General features: G+C 38.7%; 1 protein-coding gene across 1 annotated transcript in view; it reads right to left on the reverse strand.

Annotated features, from left to right (window-relative positions):
* Positions 1-695: 695 nt before the first annotated feature.
* GC (GC vitamin D binding protein) overlaps positions 696-16,952 on the reverse strand; it is a 47,208-nt gene continuing 30,951 nt past the window's right edge. Inside the window, exons 6-12 of the mRNA XM_069098122.1 lie at positions 16,155-16,249; positions 13,574-13,703; positions 11,425-11,627; positions 9,842-9,974; positions 9,200-9,297; positions 6,521-6,653; positions 696-815 (exon numbers count right to left, since the gene is read on the reverse strand). Of these exons, the coding sequence (XP_068954223.1) occupies positions 696-815; positions 6,521-6,653; positions 9,200-9,297; positions 9,842-9,974; positions 11,425-11,627; positions 13,574-13,703; positions 16,155-16,249 (912 nt within the window). The remainder of the gene's footprint in view (positions 816-6,520; positions 6,654-9,199; positions 9,298-9,841; positions 9,975-11,424; positions 11,628-13,573; positions 13,704-16,154; positions 16,250-16,952) is intronic.

Genomic DNA, 16,952 nt, shown 5'->3' on the forward strand with positions numbered 1-16,952 from the left:
ATCAAGGGTTAGAAACTGACAATACTGAGCAGTGATGATTTGGCTTATCAAGCATTACCTCTGTACATTCCAGCTATCTTCTTGTCTCCTGGACTGAATAAATGCTCTACTTCTGATCCCATTTGAATGGATCTAACTCTTGCTCTTAAAAATAATATAAAGTTAGTCAGTTACTAAGAACTTTTCTGCTCTCTACTGATGTTACATGATGAAGAAGGGACGGAGCAGGGAACCTGTTGCTCTGTGTATATTTACTATTTCCTCTATACCTAAAACTGGAAGTGAGGCAGCCCCAGCTCTGCCACTAATTAGCTGTGTGGACAGCTAAGTGACACAGTGAATAGAGTGCCAGGTCTAGAGCCAGGAAGACTCATCACTCTGAGCTCAAATCTGGCTTCAGATACTTACTAGCTGGCTGACCCTGGACAAGTCACTTAATCCTGTTTGCCTCAGTTTCCTCATTTGTAAAATGAGCTGGAGAAGGAAACTGTCAACTACTCCAGTATCTTTGTCAAGAAAACCCCAAATAGGGTCACAGAGAGTTGAACATGACTGAAAAAACTGAACAACTCTTGGGTTAACCTCTTTGGGTCTCAATTTCCTTAACTATAAACTGAGGGTTAACTTTGATTAAGTTAATCTCAGTGATTAACTTAATCACTTTGATCTCAGTGATTCCTTCTAGAAAGAAAATTCTAGACAGTTAATTGTAAAATACAGTTCTGCTCACTGATGTCACCTATTTCTATTTCCATACATACCGAAGACAACAGACATGAATCATGACCACAGAAGTTTTTAGTTTCAGCATCAATCTGAAAATAAAGCAAAAAAATATAGTTAATTTATAGGATACTTAGTTCTGAAATAATATTAACAAATGACAGTGTTTTAAATATCATTACAAGACTTTTGAACTATCCTGATCACCTTAGATGGAAGTATCTCTGTGGGACAGGGCAGAGACCTACTTCTGGGAGAAGACAGTGCCTTTCCATTGTTTATATAGCTGGAACATACTGCACTTTTAGAACTATTAGACTGAGGCAGTTTCATTCTTTCCAGCTGCATGCAGTGAATGAAGGTCCTTTTTGACTCACAGCATGGGTACTATGCACTGAGCTATGGAATGGAGGGGAAAGGTTCATTTCTCCCATGCCTTAGTCCTGGTGGCACCAAGAAGTGGGGCTTCAGTTTTGGTTTATTTCATTTGTACTTTCAGTACTAGCTGCAGATAGTGGAGTCCCTAGAACCAAAATTTTGAACTATGGAAATCTTGGATGCAGGATTCCAGGCCCAATGTTGCTTGACAAACAAAACAGCCCCAAAGCCCCTAAAGCCCAATTCTTATGAGAATGCTTCTTTTCCAGATGGAATTTCATGTAAGATCCTTCATGAGCTGTCCATGGTATTTGAAATTGTTACTTTGTACCTTGTGTTGTTACTAGGGCAGGTTCTTAACAGAGGTTCCCAAACTTATTTGACATACTGCCCCCTTTTTAAAAAAAATTACTCAGCACTCCCTGGAAATCTTACAACCTTTTAACAATTTTTAAAAATTTGTGTAATTTCAAAAAATATGTATTTTTAAAAATGATGTATCTTAAATTTAATAATTTATTGTAAATTTGTGTCTTTATCCTGTATTGAAATTTTGACCACACACTATTGTCATGTAACCATATAGTATCGTATTGTAACCAAGTCATTATATGCACATATTCCTGCCAACACATGCTGGACTTCCCAACAATATGCGACATGCTCTCCTGCCAACAATTGCTTGTTAAGACCTGTCAGTGGACTTGACCACTGATCAGTTATAATTTGCCTTTTGTGTGTTTATTTGGAAAATAATGTAATCACTGCATCTTTAACTCTTTTATACAACAGATGAAATATGCAGGAATGGTTTTTCAAAATTCTCTTCTCTTTTTTCCTTAAACCTTCACCACCTCCTTATGTTTCTTCTATGCTCCCCAATTGCACCTAAACACCTGAGGTCACTACCACCCCGCCCCCCCCCCGAATTGTTCCAATACTCCCCAGGGGGCAAGATCATCCACTCTGGGAACTTATATTTTAGTATATTGTTCTGGTAGTTGTGAAGGCTTTGCAACTGTCTTTGTAAGTATAACTCAGATCCCCACTTTCCTCTAGAACACCTCCATCCACATATATAGACCAGTACCTCAGATTCAACTTATTCAAAGGCTTAGGATAGTGAAAATGATGCTAGGTCCAGGTCAAAGGAATTGGGTCCAAATGCCTAGCCCTCTCTCCCTCCTCATGTCTGGCTTCTGGTTTCCTTCAAGTCCTAACTAAAATCAGACCTGCTACAGGAAGACTTTCCTGATCCCCCTTAATGCTAGTGCCTTCTCTGGGCTGATTATCCCCAATTTATCCTGTCTATAGCTTCTTCTGTACATTCATATATTGTCTCCCCTATTAGATTGTGAGCTTCTTTGGAACAGGGACTGTATTTCTTTTCCCCTTCCTCCCTTTTATCACCTGTGCCTGGTAGATAGTAGGAACTTAATAAATATTGATTGACCAATCCAGTGTGATCTATGTTATTTCCCTTCTCTGGGACTTGGTTTATTCATCTGTAAAACTAAGTTCTTTTGGGTTGAAGGGAATTACAGTCATAGGGAGAAATGTAAATAAAGGTATAGAAGGAAGCTGTCGTTGGATGATGGTTATTAGACAGATCGGCCTAGAGCAGGATTTCTTAACTTCTTTCATGCCATGAATCCCTTTGTCTTTCTTGTGAAGTCTATTATGAACTCTAGTGAACCATTCTTAAAGTATTTTTTAATGATCATTGAAGAATTTCAGTTAAAGGTAAGTGAAAATAAAGATAGAATTTTCCCAACCAAGTTTGCAGACTGAGTTTCTATCCAAGTCTCTTAGTTCTCCAATAATACTAACAACTGACTGTTTTGAAATTATAAATTGTAACAAGATTTTTGGTCATGCCCAGATCACCATAGATGGAGGTTTCTCTGTGGGTCAGGGTAGAGACCTGCTTCTGGGAGAAGACATCTTTTGCTGTTCTTCCATATGAATAGGAACAACCCCTTTCCATTGGCTATGTAGGTGGAACAGCCAGATTGGGACACTTATTGGGACACTTTCTACCTTGATGCAAAGGGTGAAGATCCTGTTCAACTCTGAAATATATCCACACATTCCTTTGGGTTCTATGAAGCCCAGGTGGAGAATCCCAGACTCAGAGGGAACATAGAGACAGGAGACGAAGAGTGTTAGATAAACATGGAAAGGCAAGGTGTTGTTAGGCCATGGAAGGCCTGATCACAATGTGCTCAGAACATTCTTCCTAGAAAAATGTATACGGAGGAGACTTGGGAGGATTTTGTCCTCTATTGGTAGCTATATAACTGTCAATATAAACTCTGAGGAAGGATATGAAGATTGGTAATTCAGAAGGACAGTTGATCTACTCTTTGTACCTTAAAGTGTTCAAGGGACAGAGGATAATCTCATGTGTTTTATTCTCTTGAGAATAATTCTTAACCCTGCTCAATTTCTTACTAGAGTATATAGAAGTAAGATGGGAAGCACAGAGAACCAGTCAGAACCCTGAACTTTGAAATCAGGAAGACTTGGATTTGATTTCTATTTCTGTGACTTTGGGCAAATCATTCAGCCTCACTGAATGTCTATTTCCCAATTTATAAAATGAGAGATTTGGATAAGCCAGATAACTGGCTTCTGAGATTCCATATAGGTCTGAATCTAGGAACTGTCAAAATTCAAGAGTATAACTGTCACACTGAGGCTGGTAAGAGACACAAGACCTAGCTCAAGTTCCAATTTTGACTAGGTTGTATAGTGAATAGAGCACCAGGCCTGGAATCAGGAAGTTGTTGTTTGGTTATTTCTCTTGTTTCCTACTCTTTGTGACCTCATTTGGGTTTTTCTTGGCAGAGGTACTAGAGTGATTGCCATTTAAGTGACTTGCCCAAGGTCACATAGCTAGTAAGTTTCTGAGACTGGATTTGAACCCATGCAGAGAAGCCTTCCTAACTCTAGGTCCAGCATTTTATTCATCACAGAGTCAAGAAAACCTGAGTTCAAATCTGATCCTAGACACTAGTTCTGTGACCCTGGGTAAGTCATTGTTTGCCTCAATTCCTCATCTACAAAATGAGCTGGAGAAGGAAATGGCAAACCACTCCTGTGTCATTGCCAAGAAAACCCCAAATGGGGTCATGAAGAATTAGATATGACTGGAATGATTGAGCAATAAAGGCATATCTGCTCAGAATGATCACTTAGTCTCTTTCTCAGCAGTAATATCTGTAAAATGGGGACAATAAAATCTGTCCTCCCTACCTCACAAGTCTATAATGAAGATCACATGAGATATTAATTGTAAAAAGAATCTATGAACTAACACTGTAAAAACAGTGATATCGATAGTCTTTGGTGCAATATACTTCTAATGTGTTCTAGAAAAGCATGAGACCAAATGCACTGGGAATTAGATCTGTGTGAATTCTCTTAAATAGTAATTTTTTTTCTTCCTTATGATGATTGGTAGTAGCAGTAGCAGTAGTTGTAGTAGTAGCAAGCATTTGTATCGTGCTTTAAGGTTTGCAACACACCTTAAAAATATTATCTCATTTTGTCTTCACAACAACCCAGAGAAGTAGATGTTATTTCCATTCTATAGATGAGGAAATCGAAGCAGAAAGTGATTAAAAGATATCCAGAGTTACATGGCTAGTGAATGAATGAGGTTGGATTTGAACTCAGGTCTTCCCGACTCCAAGCCCAATGCTCTATCCATTGTGGCACCAAGCTAATGATAAACACTTTATTAAATCCTTGTGGTCTCCCTTGGAAATAACATAAAAGAAATCATGCCATTTCTATTATGAGAAAAGATGTATGTTTCTATATCAAATTTCTTCTATTTGCTTAGTCAACAAGCCCACTAAAATTATCTACCACCAGCCATACTTCAGAACTTATACCAGGGGTATCAAACTGGAACCCATAAAACTCTTGGCCAAAACCAGATTTTGAAAAAATCTATGTTAAAAGTAATCTAGAATTTAAATGTTTCTAGAACAATGCTATAGAATCAAATTGGTATACTATGGCCTTTGTATAAAGCATATCAATCTATTCCCTTATGCCCTAATCACCATCTCCCTGACTTTCCAAACCAAGTTTCTCTCTGGCCAACTCTCCTCTCTATGTATTGCCTTCCCTTATTAGAATGTAAAGCTCTTGAGGGCTGGTATCACCTCTCATTTGTATATGTATCTATAGTGTTTATTACAATGCTGGGCATAGGGTAGGTATTTTTTAAAAATCATTCATTCATTACTAATTGGGAGGTGATGGATTGACATCCTTCTTGAATTGGTCAAAGTTCTAATAATACAATATTTTATAAGATGCAGAGTTTTACCATTTTGAGAATGATAGATGTAGATATGAAAGGAATTTCAAAAGTCATCTAATCCAACTAGCTCTCTCTCTCTGTATATATATATATATATATAATCTATATATGTATATATATATATAAAATCTATATATATTTAAAATCTATATATAAACTATAGATTAGGAAACTGAGGTCCAGGAAAGTTAGAGACTTGCCCTAATGACTAACAAGTAGTAAGTGTCAGAGATGACATTTGAACTCATGTCTTCTGACTCAAGACAGTTTACCTACTACATTGTCAAGACAAACTATTATATTAATGATCCTATTTAAAAGAAAAGATCATATATATACATATATATATATAAAGACTGTATAAAAGGATTTGCATCAATGAATATAGAATGGTTCATAATTTGTCCATTGAATCATTAGTAAATTAGTTTCTGTTTATCCTGAGTATGAATGTGCTAAAGTGCTATAAAGCCAGTTCTGTTTTCTTAAGTAGGTGAAACATTCTCTTTCCAATCTCATTTATATGAAGCATTTATGTAACACTTTTGCCATAGGTAATTTAAAAATGAATGCAATTCAGACCCATTCTCTAAATTATCTCCCATTATGGATTGTTTGTATTAAAATAAGATAAGTTTATAAAAGGATGACTAAGAAATGGAAAGCTGTTTAGTAGTAATGATTCAGTGATTGTCCTCTATGACAAACTTAGATTATTATTTTTTACATTAAAATACTTATTTGTTAACTCATTTAAAATAACCTGTTAACATATTTTATGAGAAATGAACCTAAATTATTACCAGGAATCCAACCTACCTAAAATGAGTAGTCTTTATTCTCATGCACTTTCCTATCAATAAATGTATAAAATTTCATACGAATATGAGTGATCTTCTGTCAACACTTATTTGTTAATTTACATTCTAGGGTAAGTCTTAAATAAAACAGACGTATAAAGGCTCCTGGAAAGCTGATTTCATGAACACAAAGGCAATCATGAAGAAAGGACAGGATAATCCAAAGTAAATCAAGGCCTTGGGCACTAAGGTGATAAATGGAAGAGTTGAATGTCCTTACCTGTGTGCCACAGTAATGGGGAGGTGAATTCATCAGACAACACTTGGAGGCAAAGTCAGCCCGATTTTCAACCATCTCCTTAATACTTTGGGAGTTATTTTCAGGAAATTTAGTCTTAAAGTTCTCTGTCAACCTGGAAAGAAAAAAGACATTTTTAAAAATTGCTATTGAAATTTTCTTTTACTATCAATGAACATAAGCATCTTCACATACAAAGAATGGAAAAAGAAGGCTCAATATGAACATACATGTATGACAGATGGATGGATAGACAGATTATATACAGCCTGTTTCTTTAAAGTATTCGTTAAATTTAACATCATTGCATTTTAATATACAAAACATTTTCATATAAAATATAAAAAGGTTCAATATGAGCATACATGTATAGATATGTACACACACAAGTTAAAGAAACAATATTTATTAAACTTAACACCAACAATGCCCAGGGTTTAGCACAATGCCTGACACATAGAAAGCAATGAATAAATGCTTATTAACTGACTGTCAGTGTGTCCTTTTGAACTTCCTTCTATTGTCTTCCCTGTATTTATTAAAAATGGTTTTCTTTGCATTTGAATTTTTTTGAGCCATTACCTATCTTCTACCCACCCATAATTCTCCCTATGACCAAAATTAAAACCCTCCCTTGTAACAAACAGGTATAATCAAGCAAAAAATAAAATTCCTACACTGGCCATATCTAAAAACGCTTGTCTCATTTAACACCTAAAGTTCATCACCTCTCTTTCCAGTTGGGAAGCGTGCTTCATGATCAGTTTTTTGGAGTCGTGATTGATTCTTGCAGTGGTCAGAGTAATTAAGCTCTTCAAAATTGCCTTCCTTTGCATTATTGGAATTATGGTAGAAATTATTCTCCTGGTTCTGCTTATTTCACTTTGCAGCAGTTCATATAAGTCTTTCCAATTTCTCTGAATCCATTCTTTTTGTAATTTCTTATGACTTAATAACACTCTATTACATTCCTCTGCCACAATTTGTTCAGCCATTCCAGAGACTTTCCAACCACCAGCTTTCAGTAGATCTGATTCCCCTCTCATAGCACTGCAGCTGTTATTAGACAACCTTATCTGAGCCTTCTCTCACATCCACTGACACATCATACTTCCAGGTTCTCCTTTTACTTCTTTCACTCAGCAATATTTCCTCCTTTAAAGTTTACTCCATCAAAATGTTCCACCCAATCCAAATAAATGGTGACTGAAATATATTGAAGCCTAGGTCATCTTCCCTCTTTTCCCAAGGAGTTGAGGAGCTGGCTCAGCATCTTCCTCTTCCCTCTCAGCTCCTAAACTCATAATAGGATTCTTTACTATCCACACAGAAGCTCTCTGAGAATTCTTAAACTTAGTCAGTTCTTCAGAATCCTTAAGTTGCATGACCTTTTCCTTCATTCCACTTCTGTAAAACAGAGGGATGGTCACACACTAGATCTTACAATTACCTAAAAGTATGCTACTTCCCTAATTAGGAACTATGATGTTCTTTTATCTGACCATAGCCTCTTATCATTCTAACTATGCCTCACTCCTCCTTTGCCCCACTCCTCACTCCTCCTCACTCACTCATTCTAACTATGAATACCTGTTCATCTTCATTTTGACTGCTGAGCTCTCCATTCCTTGCTACTTACTCAGGCTACTTTTCTTCATTTCTTATTCCCCCTTCCATTCTTTCTTACTCCTCCCTCCCTCCCTTCCTTCCTTCCTTCCTTCTTTCCTTCCTTCCTTCCTTCCTTCCTTCCTTTCTTTCTTTCTTTCTTTCTTTCTTTCTTTCTTTCTTTCTTTCTTTCTTTCTTTCTTTCTTTCTTTCGTCCCTTCTTTCTTTCTTTCTTCCTTTCTTTCTTTCTTTCTCTCTTCCTTACTTCCTTCCTTCGTTCGTATGAAAGCTCTGACCTTCCCTGTTTCTGATTCAACCTGATTCGATCCTCTCCTTAGGCAACATAATGATCTCCTGCCCTCTGGAATTCACCATATTGGTTTTAGCATTAATTTGGGCACTCAATAGCCTTAGCAAAATGGAGTTCAGAACTCCTGAATTTGAGAGCTGCACCAAGGCTCAGCTTCCCTAGTAACAGGGATTACAGGTGACACTCAACCAAATTATGTATTATTTTTACAGACAATATTGAATAATTCTTCTTTCAATGCAGACTGGAATTCCTTCATGTCTTAAATGGACACTCTCATGAGTGGATGCATTCTCCACAATTAATCATCTATCAACCAACATTCTCTTGTTAGGTCTTTTTTAACTTAGCGAGGCTTATTCTGAGACAACAGAATGATACCCTGCCATTCTACCACACCCTAAGTGATTAGGTAACAGACCTCTGCTTGGGTGAATAGTGTTCCAATCCACCAGACATCTGACACATAAGATTGTGTTTCCCACAGCAGAGGCCTCAGTAGAGAACTTATTCATGTGTGAATTGTTTGATAGTAAGAGGCATTATGCTGAGCGCTAGGGATACAAAGGCAAAAGGTACAACAAGCCCTGGTCTCAAGAGGCTTAAATTCTATGTCCACCTCATGGGGCAGCTCTGAGCAAACACATTTCCTTATGTTCACAACCTTAGTAGAACTAAAAATTCAGACTACTTAGTAATGTGATCTCAGTAATCTCCCAAAACATTACATGAAATACATACGATACCTTTTTTTGTATTCAGTAAAAGTATGTTGAGAGTAATCACCACAGAGTTCTTCTGCCTTGGCTAAGAACAAGACCATTTCATTTCTTCCTAATGGTCTCTGTAATATGTTAATAAGAAAAGGTTATTTCCAGAAAGGACATGCTTGCATTAAAACACTGTGCCGCTTGAATTTGCCCAGTACTGTCAAGGGTGTTATTATACTCCTGGTCACCATGATCCTTGACCTCAGCATCAGCCTCGATTCCACACTCTCACCCCAGATATCTCATCTGTTGCCATATCTCATCATTTCTACCCTCACATCTTTTCTCTCCATTTGCATAGCTATCAGCCCAGTTCAGGACCTCATCACTGCTTGCCTCCCTTCATGTCTTTTCATTGGTCTCCTGCCTCAAGTCTCTTCCCTCAGCAATCTATCAGTTACCATAATTACTTTTCCATAGCACAAGACTGATCATGTCATCCCTCTTCCCCAATAAATTCCAATGAATTCCCATTACCTTCAAGGTATGAAGCACTTAGTAGATGTTTAATAAATGCTTGTTGATTTTTTTGGGGGGAGTGGTTATCTCTGAATGTGTATGAATTAGATTACACTGTCTATGACCAATATTCATCAAAAAAAATCTGAGGAACCTTACCTGGGAATTCAGACAAGCCTCTAGATCCACAGCTTTGCAACACTCACTCAAAACTTTGTTCATTAAGCCATGTAGTTTTGTGATGAACACTTCTGGAATGTTGGGTTTCCTCCTACTTATTTCATATGTGTATCTGTAGTGGGAGAGAAAAGAAAAGAAAAAGACTGTGTTTGTGTGTGTGTATGTGTGTGTAGCAAACTCTCATCTGTACAAACAGATTCTGAAGATGGGTACATTGGGTACACACACACACACACACACACACACACACATACAAACACATGTTGTAAAACCTCTTTAACCCACAAAGATTGATTTACAATGAGGTATAATTCAAAGCCAAGCCCTCTCAGTTAAATAACTCAAGGTATTTCTGAGAAAAAAACTGGGAAATACAAGTCTTATTCATTCAATATCCATTTCCCCATAAACCTTGCATCCTGAATGAACAAGTTTCTATGGTCTGCAGGTACAAAGAGAATGATACCACTGGATCCTTGTTAAGAGTGCTGTGAATTGAAGACTGGCCTCAAAGTTAAGAAAAGTCTGGGTTTAAGGCCTGCCTCCAACACATGATGGTTGTGTGATCAGCTCTCAACATCTCAGGGAACTCTTGGATTGTCTTGTAGCACCTGACCAAGTCTGCATGTAGGCCTGCCTTGTCCTCCTCCAATCCCCATGCCCCCTCACTCACTTGGCACCCCCACAGCAACAAAAGCACAAATCCAAACCCTCTCCTATAATTCAGCAATTTCCTAATTCACCTAATGGTATCATTCCAACCATGTCTAGTCATCTTCCACAAGGAAATGGTGAAGGACTTTGTCAAATATTCCTGAAATCTCAGCTATACTCTCTGAGGCATTGCCAGGAATTAAACAGCATTTCATTATATTTAGCATATACAAGTTCATCCTAGCTCTTCCTTTCAAATATGTTAAAAGTGACCATCCAGAAAGTGTTCTTTTCCTTACAACATCTTGAGTATCAATTCATTTTCATCTAATAGTAGATTTTAAAATAATGATATAAGCAGATATGTGGCAGATTGGTTTCATTTTAATTAAATATTTTTTTGTTAGAAGACAATCATGGTGCATCAGAAAGAACACTGCATTTAGAGCCTGAATTTAGAAGGCCTGAGTTAGAATTTTGGCTCTGCCACTTATAGTCTGTCACTTTACCTGTCTGGGCTTCACTTTCCTCATCTGTAAAATGAAGGAGTTGGATCTTAAAGCTGCTAAGTTCTCTTTTAGCTGTAAATCCAATGACTATCTATGCCATTAATGATTCAGGCCTGTGTACTTGAACTAAATATTATGACTAAAGACCATTATACTAAAGAGTATAATAAAAATGTTAGATATTGACTTCCTCCCTCCCTCTCTCACTCCTCTTTTCCTTCCTTCCTTCCTTCCTTCCTTCCTTCCTTCCTTCCTTCCTTCCTTCCTTCCTTCCTTCCTTCCTTCCTCCTTCCTTCTTTCTCTCTCTCCCCCTCCCTTGGCTTGCCTTAGCCTTCTTTCCTTACATCCTTTCTTTTCATTTATTACATTAAAATGAAGATAAACTTCAAATCTGCTCACCTGTCCAGTGCTTCATTGTTTTCTGTGTTGCATATCTCTTCATAGTGGGGTTTGAACATTTCTGGATGTTTCAGAGTTTGGGCAGCAGGCATAGAATAAACACACAGGAAAATGTCCATGGGGCTGCTTTCTGCACAGCAATATTGGAACCTCTTATCTGTGGTGGACAATTTCTCACAAACCTTCACAGTGTGTTCTGCTAACTGTAAAAGAAATTGTAAGTGTTGGCTTTTTTCTTATACTCTGAGATGGGAGGGAGAAGAGCCCTGGGGGAAGGTGGTTTGGCTTTTCTCTTAGGTAGTGCTATATAGTGGAAAGACAACTGGGAAAGATGTCCAGTCCTAGATCTACCACTAACTGGATGACTTTGGTCTTTCCTGGAACTTAATATCCTTATTTGTCTAATAAAAAGATTAAATGAGATGATTTCAAAGATTCCTTCCACCTCCAAGATTTTATGAATTCTCTGTTTCTTTGCAGCATTTTTGAGGGAATGTGGGCTACCTATTCTGCCCTTCAGCAGTTGTTGTTCAGTCCTCTCCTACGATTTGTGATCCCACTTGGAGTTTTTTTGTAAAGATTCTGGATTGGTTTGCCATTTCCCTCTCCAGTTAATTTTATAGATGAAGAAACTGAGGCAAGCAAGGTTAAGTGACTTGCCCAGGGTCACACAGCTAGTGAGTGTCTGAGGCTGGATTTGAACTCAGGAAGAAGAGTCTTCTTGTCTCCAGTTCCTGCAATCTATCCACTGCACCACCTAGCTGCCCTTGAGTAGTACAAGGATGTTTATCTGAGGCCACAAGATCATAGGTCATAGATTAAGGAATGGAAGTGATACTAGAAGCATCTGGTCCCGTCCTTATATTTTAAAGATGAGGAAATTAAGGCCCAACAAGATTAAGTGACTTGACTGAGACCACTGGGAGGCAGAATTTGAACCCACTCCTTCTATCCCCAAATCCAGCACACTTTCCACCATACTGCCTCCTACACCTAGTTTTCAGATCAAGAAGTTGTCTCTGAAATGTGGAGGTGTATGGGTCTAGTTAGGCTTGGGCCCTGGAGATCTGCTCTGACCTAACCCCCGATATATTCATGTGCGGTCATAGCACCAACAATCCTGATCCACAAGGGATTCCCAGTTTGGTCACAGTCTCCCTCCCATCCCCACCCTATGAATCTATTTGGAGCAAATAAAAACCCTGGGCATGAGGTGAGGGAAAATGGAAGGCACATGGGAGATAGGAATGTTCTGCTCATGACAAAGTCTGTGGGACCTTTGGAGCCTCTCTGTATGTTAGGCAGGGGATAAGGTTAGCTTCACATTGAAACATGCCATCTGTTCTTCCAGAGAAAGAAGGCTAGAAAGAAGGTTCAGCCCCATGCAGTGGTAACTTGCATCAGCTCTAACTAGATCCTGAGAGATGACCATTGACTTTTCAGCATGAGCATTTACACTTTGGAAATTAGCAAACTCCCACAAATCAGGGCTTGATCTGAAGCTCTTTTAATTGTCTCCTGCAACCTTGAGACCACCCTCTAGGTCCTCAAGTGTGGCCCCATTAGCACTTGAGAACCTACAGGGTTACATGTGACCTCAAGGCCACAGGTTCCCCACACCTTAGACTTAAGGAAGAGATGCAGAAAATGTTAATAATGAAGATTAAACTCAAAAGCATCTCTTGCAATGTCCTTTTTTCTTTCAGAGTTGGTTAATAGCAACACACTAGTGGCACTATGCAAAAAAATTAAGAGCTTTAAGTCATCTGTAGGGAACTCTCAGATGAGGAAACTCAACCCACCCATGGTGATTAGTGCCTTCTAGTCTGAATCAGTTGGCTAGAGCAACTGAGCATGCTCGGTGTCTTCTCCAAGGCTATGCATTCAGAGCAGGGAGTGGAAGTCAGCTGGCTCTAATACACAAGATATCAGTTGAAAATGCAAACGCAATGGGCAGCTAGGTAGGGCACTGAGTACAGCACTGGCCCTGAAGTCAGGAGGACCTGAGTTCAGATTCAGCCTCAGACACACACACACACACAAAACTAGCCGTGTGACCTTGGGCAAGTCACTTAACTCCAATTGCCCTGCCCCAAAAAGCTAAAAAGAAAAAATAAAGAAAACGCAAAAACAAGTTGACTAGTCTGACCTCATTGGCCATGCAGTCCTCAGCAACAGAGTCACAGCATTTGGAGAGAATGCCGGTCATATCTTCAGCCAGTTGGACTACATCTTCAAAACCAGCTGTTGGTACTTTCTGGGAGAACTTGACGATGTGGCTAGACAAAGCAGATTGCAAATTTCTTAGATCACAAATAGCTTTACTCTCAATTGTTTTTATGGTACTATATAAAAACTCTATTTACTACGATATAGCATATTATGTCTAGTGGATAGAGTACCGGGCCTGAAGTCTGGAAGACTAATTTTCTTGGCCTAACTGTATGACCCTGGGCAAGTCATTTAACCCGGTTTGCCTCAGTTTCCTCATTTGTAAAAATGAGGTGGAGAAGGAAATGGCAAAGTATTCCAGTATCTTTGCCAAGAAAGCCCTAAAAAGGGTCCCAAAGAGTCAGACACAACTGAAAAATGACTAAAGAAGTCACAACTATTCTGCTCAGGTCTTTTTTTTTTTCTGAAACAAGCCTTCATTGTGGGCCATGAAATGATGGAACTCTGCCACCTGCTCCTTGTGTGGTCTTCATATGTCAAATGTAGGGATTGGCCCAGGCAGCCTCTCACATCCCTTCCTTGTCTCTAAGCTTTCTTCTGTGTACAAGGCCAGCATTGTTTTCATGCCCTTGTCTGTACTCTTAGCAGGCCAGAAGCTGAGCTGCCAATGGCAAAAACTGGTTTAGAGGTAAAAAAGAATAGGAACACCATTCCCCCTTCCACAGAAGTAAGTTCCACTGTGTCTTCTTTCTATTTTCATCATGTTTAGGGCAAAAAGTCACCCTTCTTTTGTTAAATTTTTAATGACTTTTAAGAGCCCCTTTTCCTAACAGCTTCAACTGAGGATGTTGATTTAAGGTCAGATGCTCCCAGGAGGAGGAGAAGGAAGAGGAGGAGGAGGAGGGTGACCCCCTGCCCCAGGGAGCAGGCTGGGGGGGGCTCCCCACCCCAGAGCTGAGGTAGCTGTGGAATAAACCCCAAGAGAAACCTTAGGAATCCCTGAAGCATGGTCTAATGGAACCTATGCTGAGAGGCTGTCTTCCATACTAAGCTGGACCTTAATGAGTGGGTACTTTATGGAATCAAGCAAATTCCTTAGAGCTTATAAATGAGGATGTTTGTCACTTTTTAGTAGTTGAGATGGGGAGTTATTTGCACCCATCTTGGTAAAAAAGAATTCCCCTAGCTAACTTACAGATGAGCATCTGCAAAGAATGGGTGAAGTTCCTAAAAGCCTATGGATTTGAGAGCTTGGATGTAGGCTGGTGCCATGCCCCTGCCATCACCACTATGCCCACTCAAGGTCTGCAACATCTATGCCCAGCTAGTCTCAATGACAATTAGATCCTGGCTTCTGAACTGTTCAGACTTCAACTTTGACTCTCCTCTGCTACAAACTATAGAGGTGTGGGATGATTCATCAGTGAAATTTGAGCAGGGAGTTGAGACAGCTGTGGCTTGGACAACTACTGTCCATGCACTCTGGGAGTAGAGGGAGAAGTCCCAAAGCCTGTGCTACCTCAGTCAGCTAGGTGGGCAGAGGTAGATGATGCCAAGTGGGCACTTCTGACTCTGAGATTGGACCCATTAATGAACTGTATGCCTGTCATCTGAAGACCAGCCTAATTAGGGTACTGGGAAGTTGCACACATATTTACTGGGTTGGAGAGAAATCTCAAATGATTCTGGACCAGAGGCAGGACAAGTGAAGCTTGAAGATAATTGTCCTACTGGAGAATTTAGTCCTCACTGTAATGCATAGAATTTATCACAAAATAAAATCAGTGTTCCATGATGAATGGGATTTTCTGGCATCAAAATATTTTAGAAAAGGAATATTCAAAAGCATCCTTTTACCTCTTCTGTATGTTGTAGCCTAGAGCATTACCTGCCTATTCTTTCTACTCTCCCTTACCCCTTTATGCATCACAGAAAGGAAAGGGCATTCCATTCTCAATGGATAAAAGAATGGCAATTTGGCTTTTTAAAATTTTATTAATTTTTCTAAATTTGTGGAATAAAGCAAGAATTCTATAAAATATTATAATAAAAAGATTATTGTACATTAGACCACATATAAATTGTGTACAATTTGCTATTCTTTTAAATTATATAATAAAATTATCATGTAAATGTTGGAGGGAATGTAGAAAATAGGGACACTAACTCATTATTGATGGAATTGTGAACTGATCCAACCATTTTGGAAAGCAAATGGGAATTATGCCCAAAGAATTATTAAACTACGTATAGTATAGACCAAGCAATACCACTACTAGGTCTATTTCCAAAGATCATTAGGAGAAAAGGAAAAGAACCTGTAAGTTCTAAAATGGTCGTAGCAGCTCTGTTTGCGGTGGCAAAGTACTGGAAATTGAGGGGATGCCCACCAATTGGGGAATGACTGAACAAGTTGTGATATATGATTGTTATGGAATACTACTGTGCTATAAGAAATGATGAGCTCAATGAGCTTAGACAAACTCGGACAGGCTTTCACTTGAAGAGCGAAATGAGAATGCTAATTTGAAGACAAGCATGGCAACAATGTTTCTTACCTGAATCTTGTTTTCTTCATCCCATAGACAGCAAATTGTGAGCAAACTCTATTTGACATTGTAGTGAGTAGTGATAGATGCTTATTCTGAAGCCTCTAGAACATCGGAGGGAAATATCTCATTAGGTGGAAAATATTATCTGTAAACATTGTGAGCTATCCATCAAATGGAAAATGTTTACTTTATGGCATTTATTTTAGATTCAACTCAATTTAACAAACATTTGTTAAGCACCTGAGATGCTTAAGGTTCTGCTACTAGGCTCTGGGTATACGAAGGTGAAGAATAATACAGTCTCTGCCTTCAAGGACTTACAATCTACTAGAAGAGATGCAACATAGAGAATGGTCTCATTGCAGGAGGAATAATTGCAATTAGAGACACCTAGAAGTTGACCTGAAATAAAGACCAGGAGAAGATGTAACAAATAAATACACATTCTCATATGTCCATACCCAAGTGGGTTATAAGCAAGTAAAACCAGAGTTCCTTATTCAAAGAGGCAATTTTGGCTCCTAGATCTTTATTCCTTCATTCGCTCAACAATAAGCATTTATTATGTACCTACTATGCAGTGGATTGGGAATATTAAGACTAAAATAAAATAAGTCTTCCCTCAAGGAGCTTATATTCCATTCCATTGGACTCCTGGAAAGATACCACTGAAATCTAGTCAGATTAGAGACTTATTACTGGAATATGTTTCTGCAAATGTATACTGTATTCACAAGGAAATAGATAGGTAAAAGTGTGTGTGTGTGTGTGTGTGTGTGTGTGTGTGTGTGTGTGTGTGTGTGT

Source organism: Petaurus breviceps, unplaced genomic scaffold (genome assembly GCF_028583685.1).
Source record: "Petaurus breviceps papuanus isolate PSGF00001 unplaced genomic scaffold, PetGlider_PUasm1.0 126, whole genome shotgun sequence".
Classification (NCBI taxonomy): domain Eukaryota; kingdom Metazoa; phylum Chordata; class Mammalia; order Diprotodontia; family Petauridae; genus Petaurus; species Petaurus breviceps.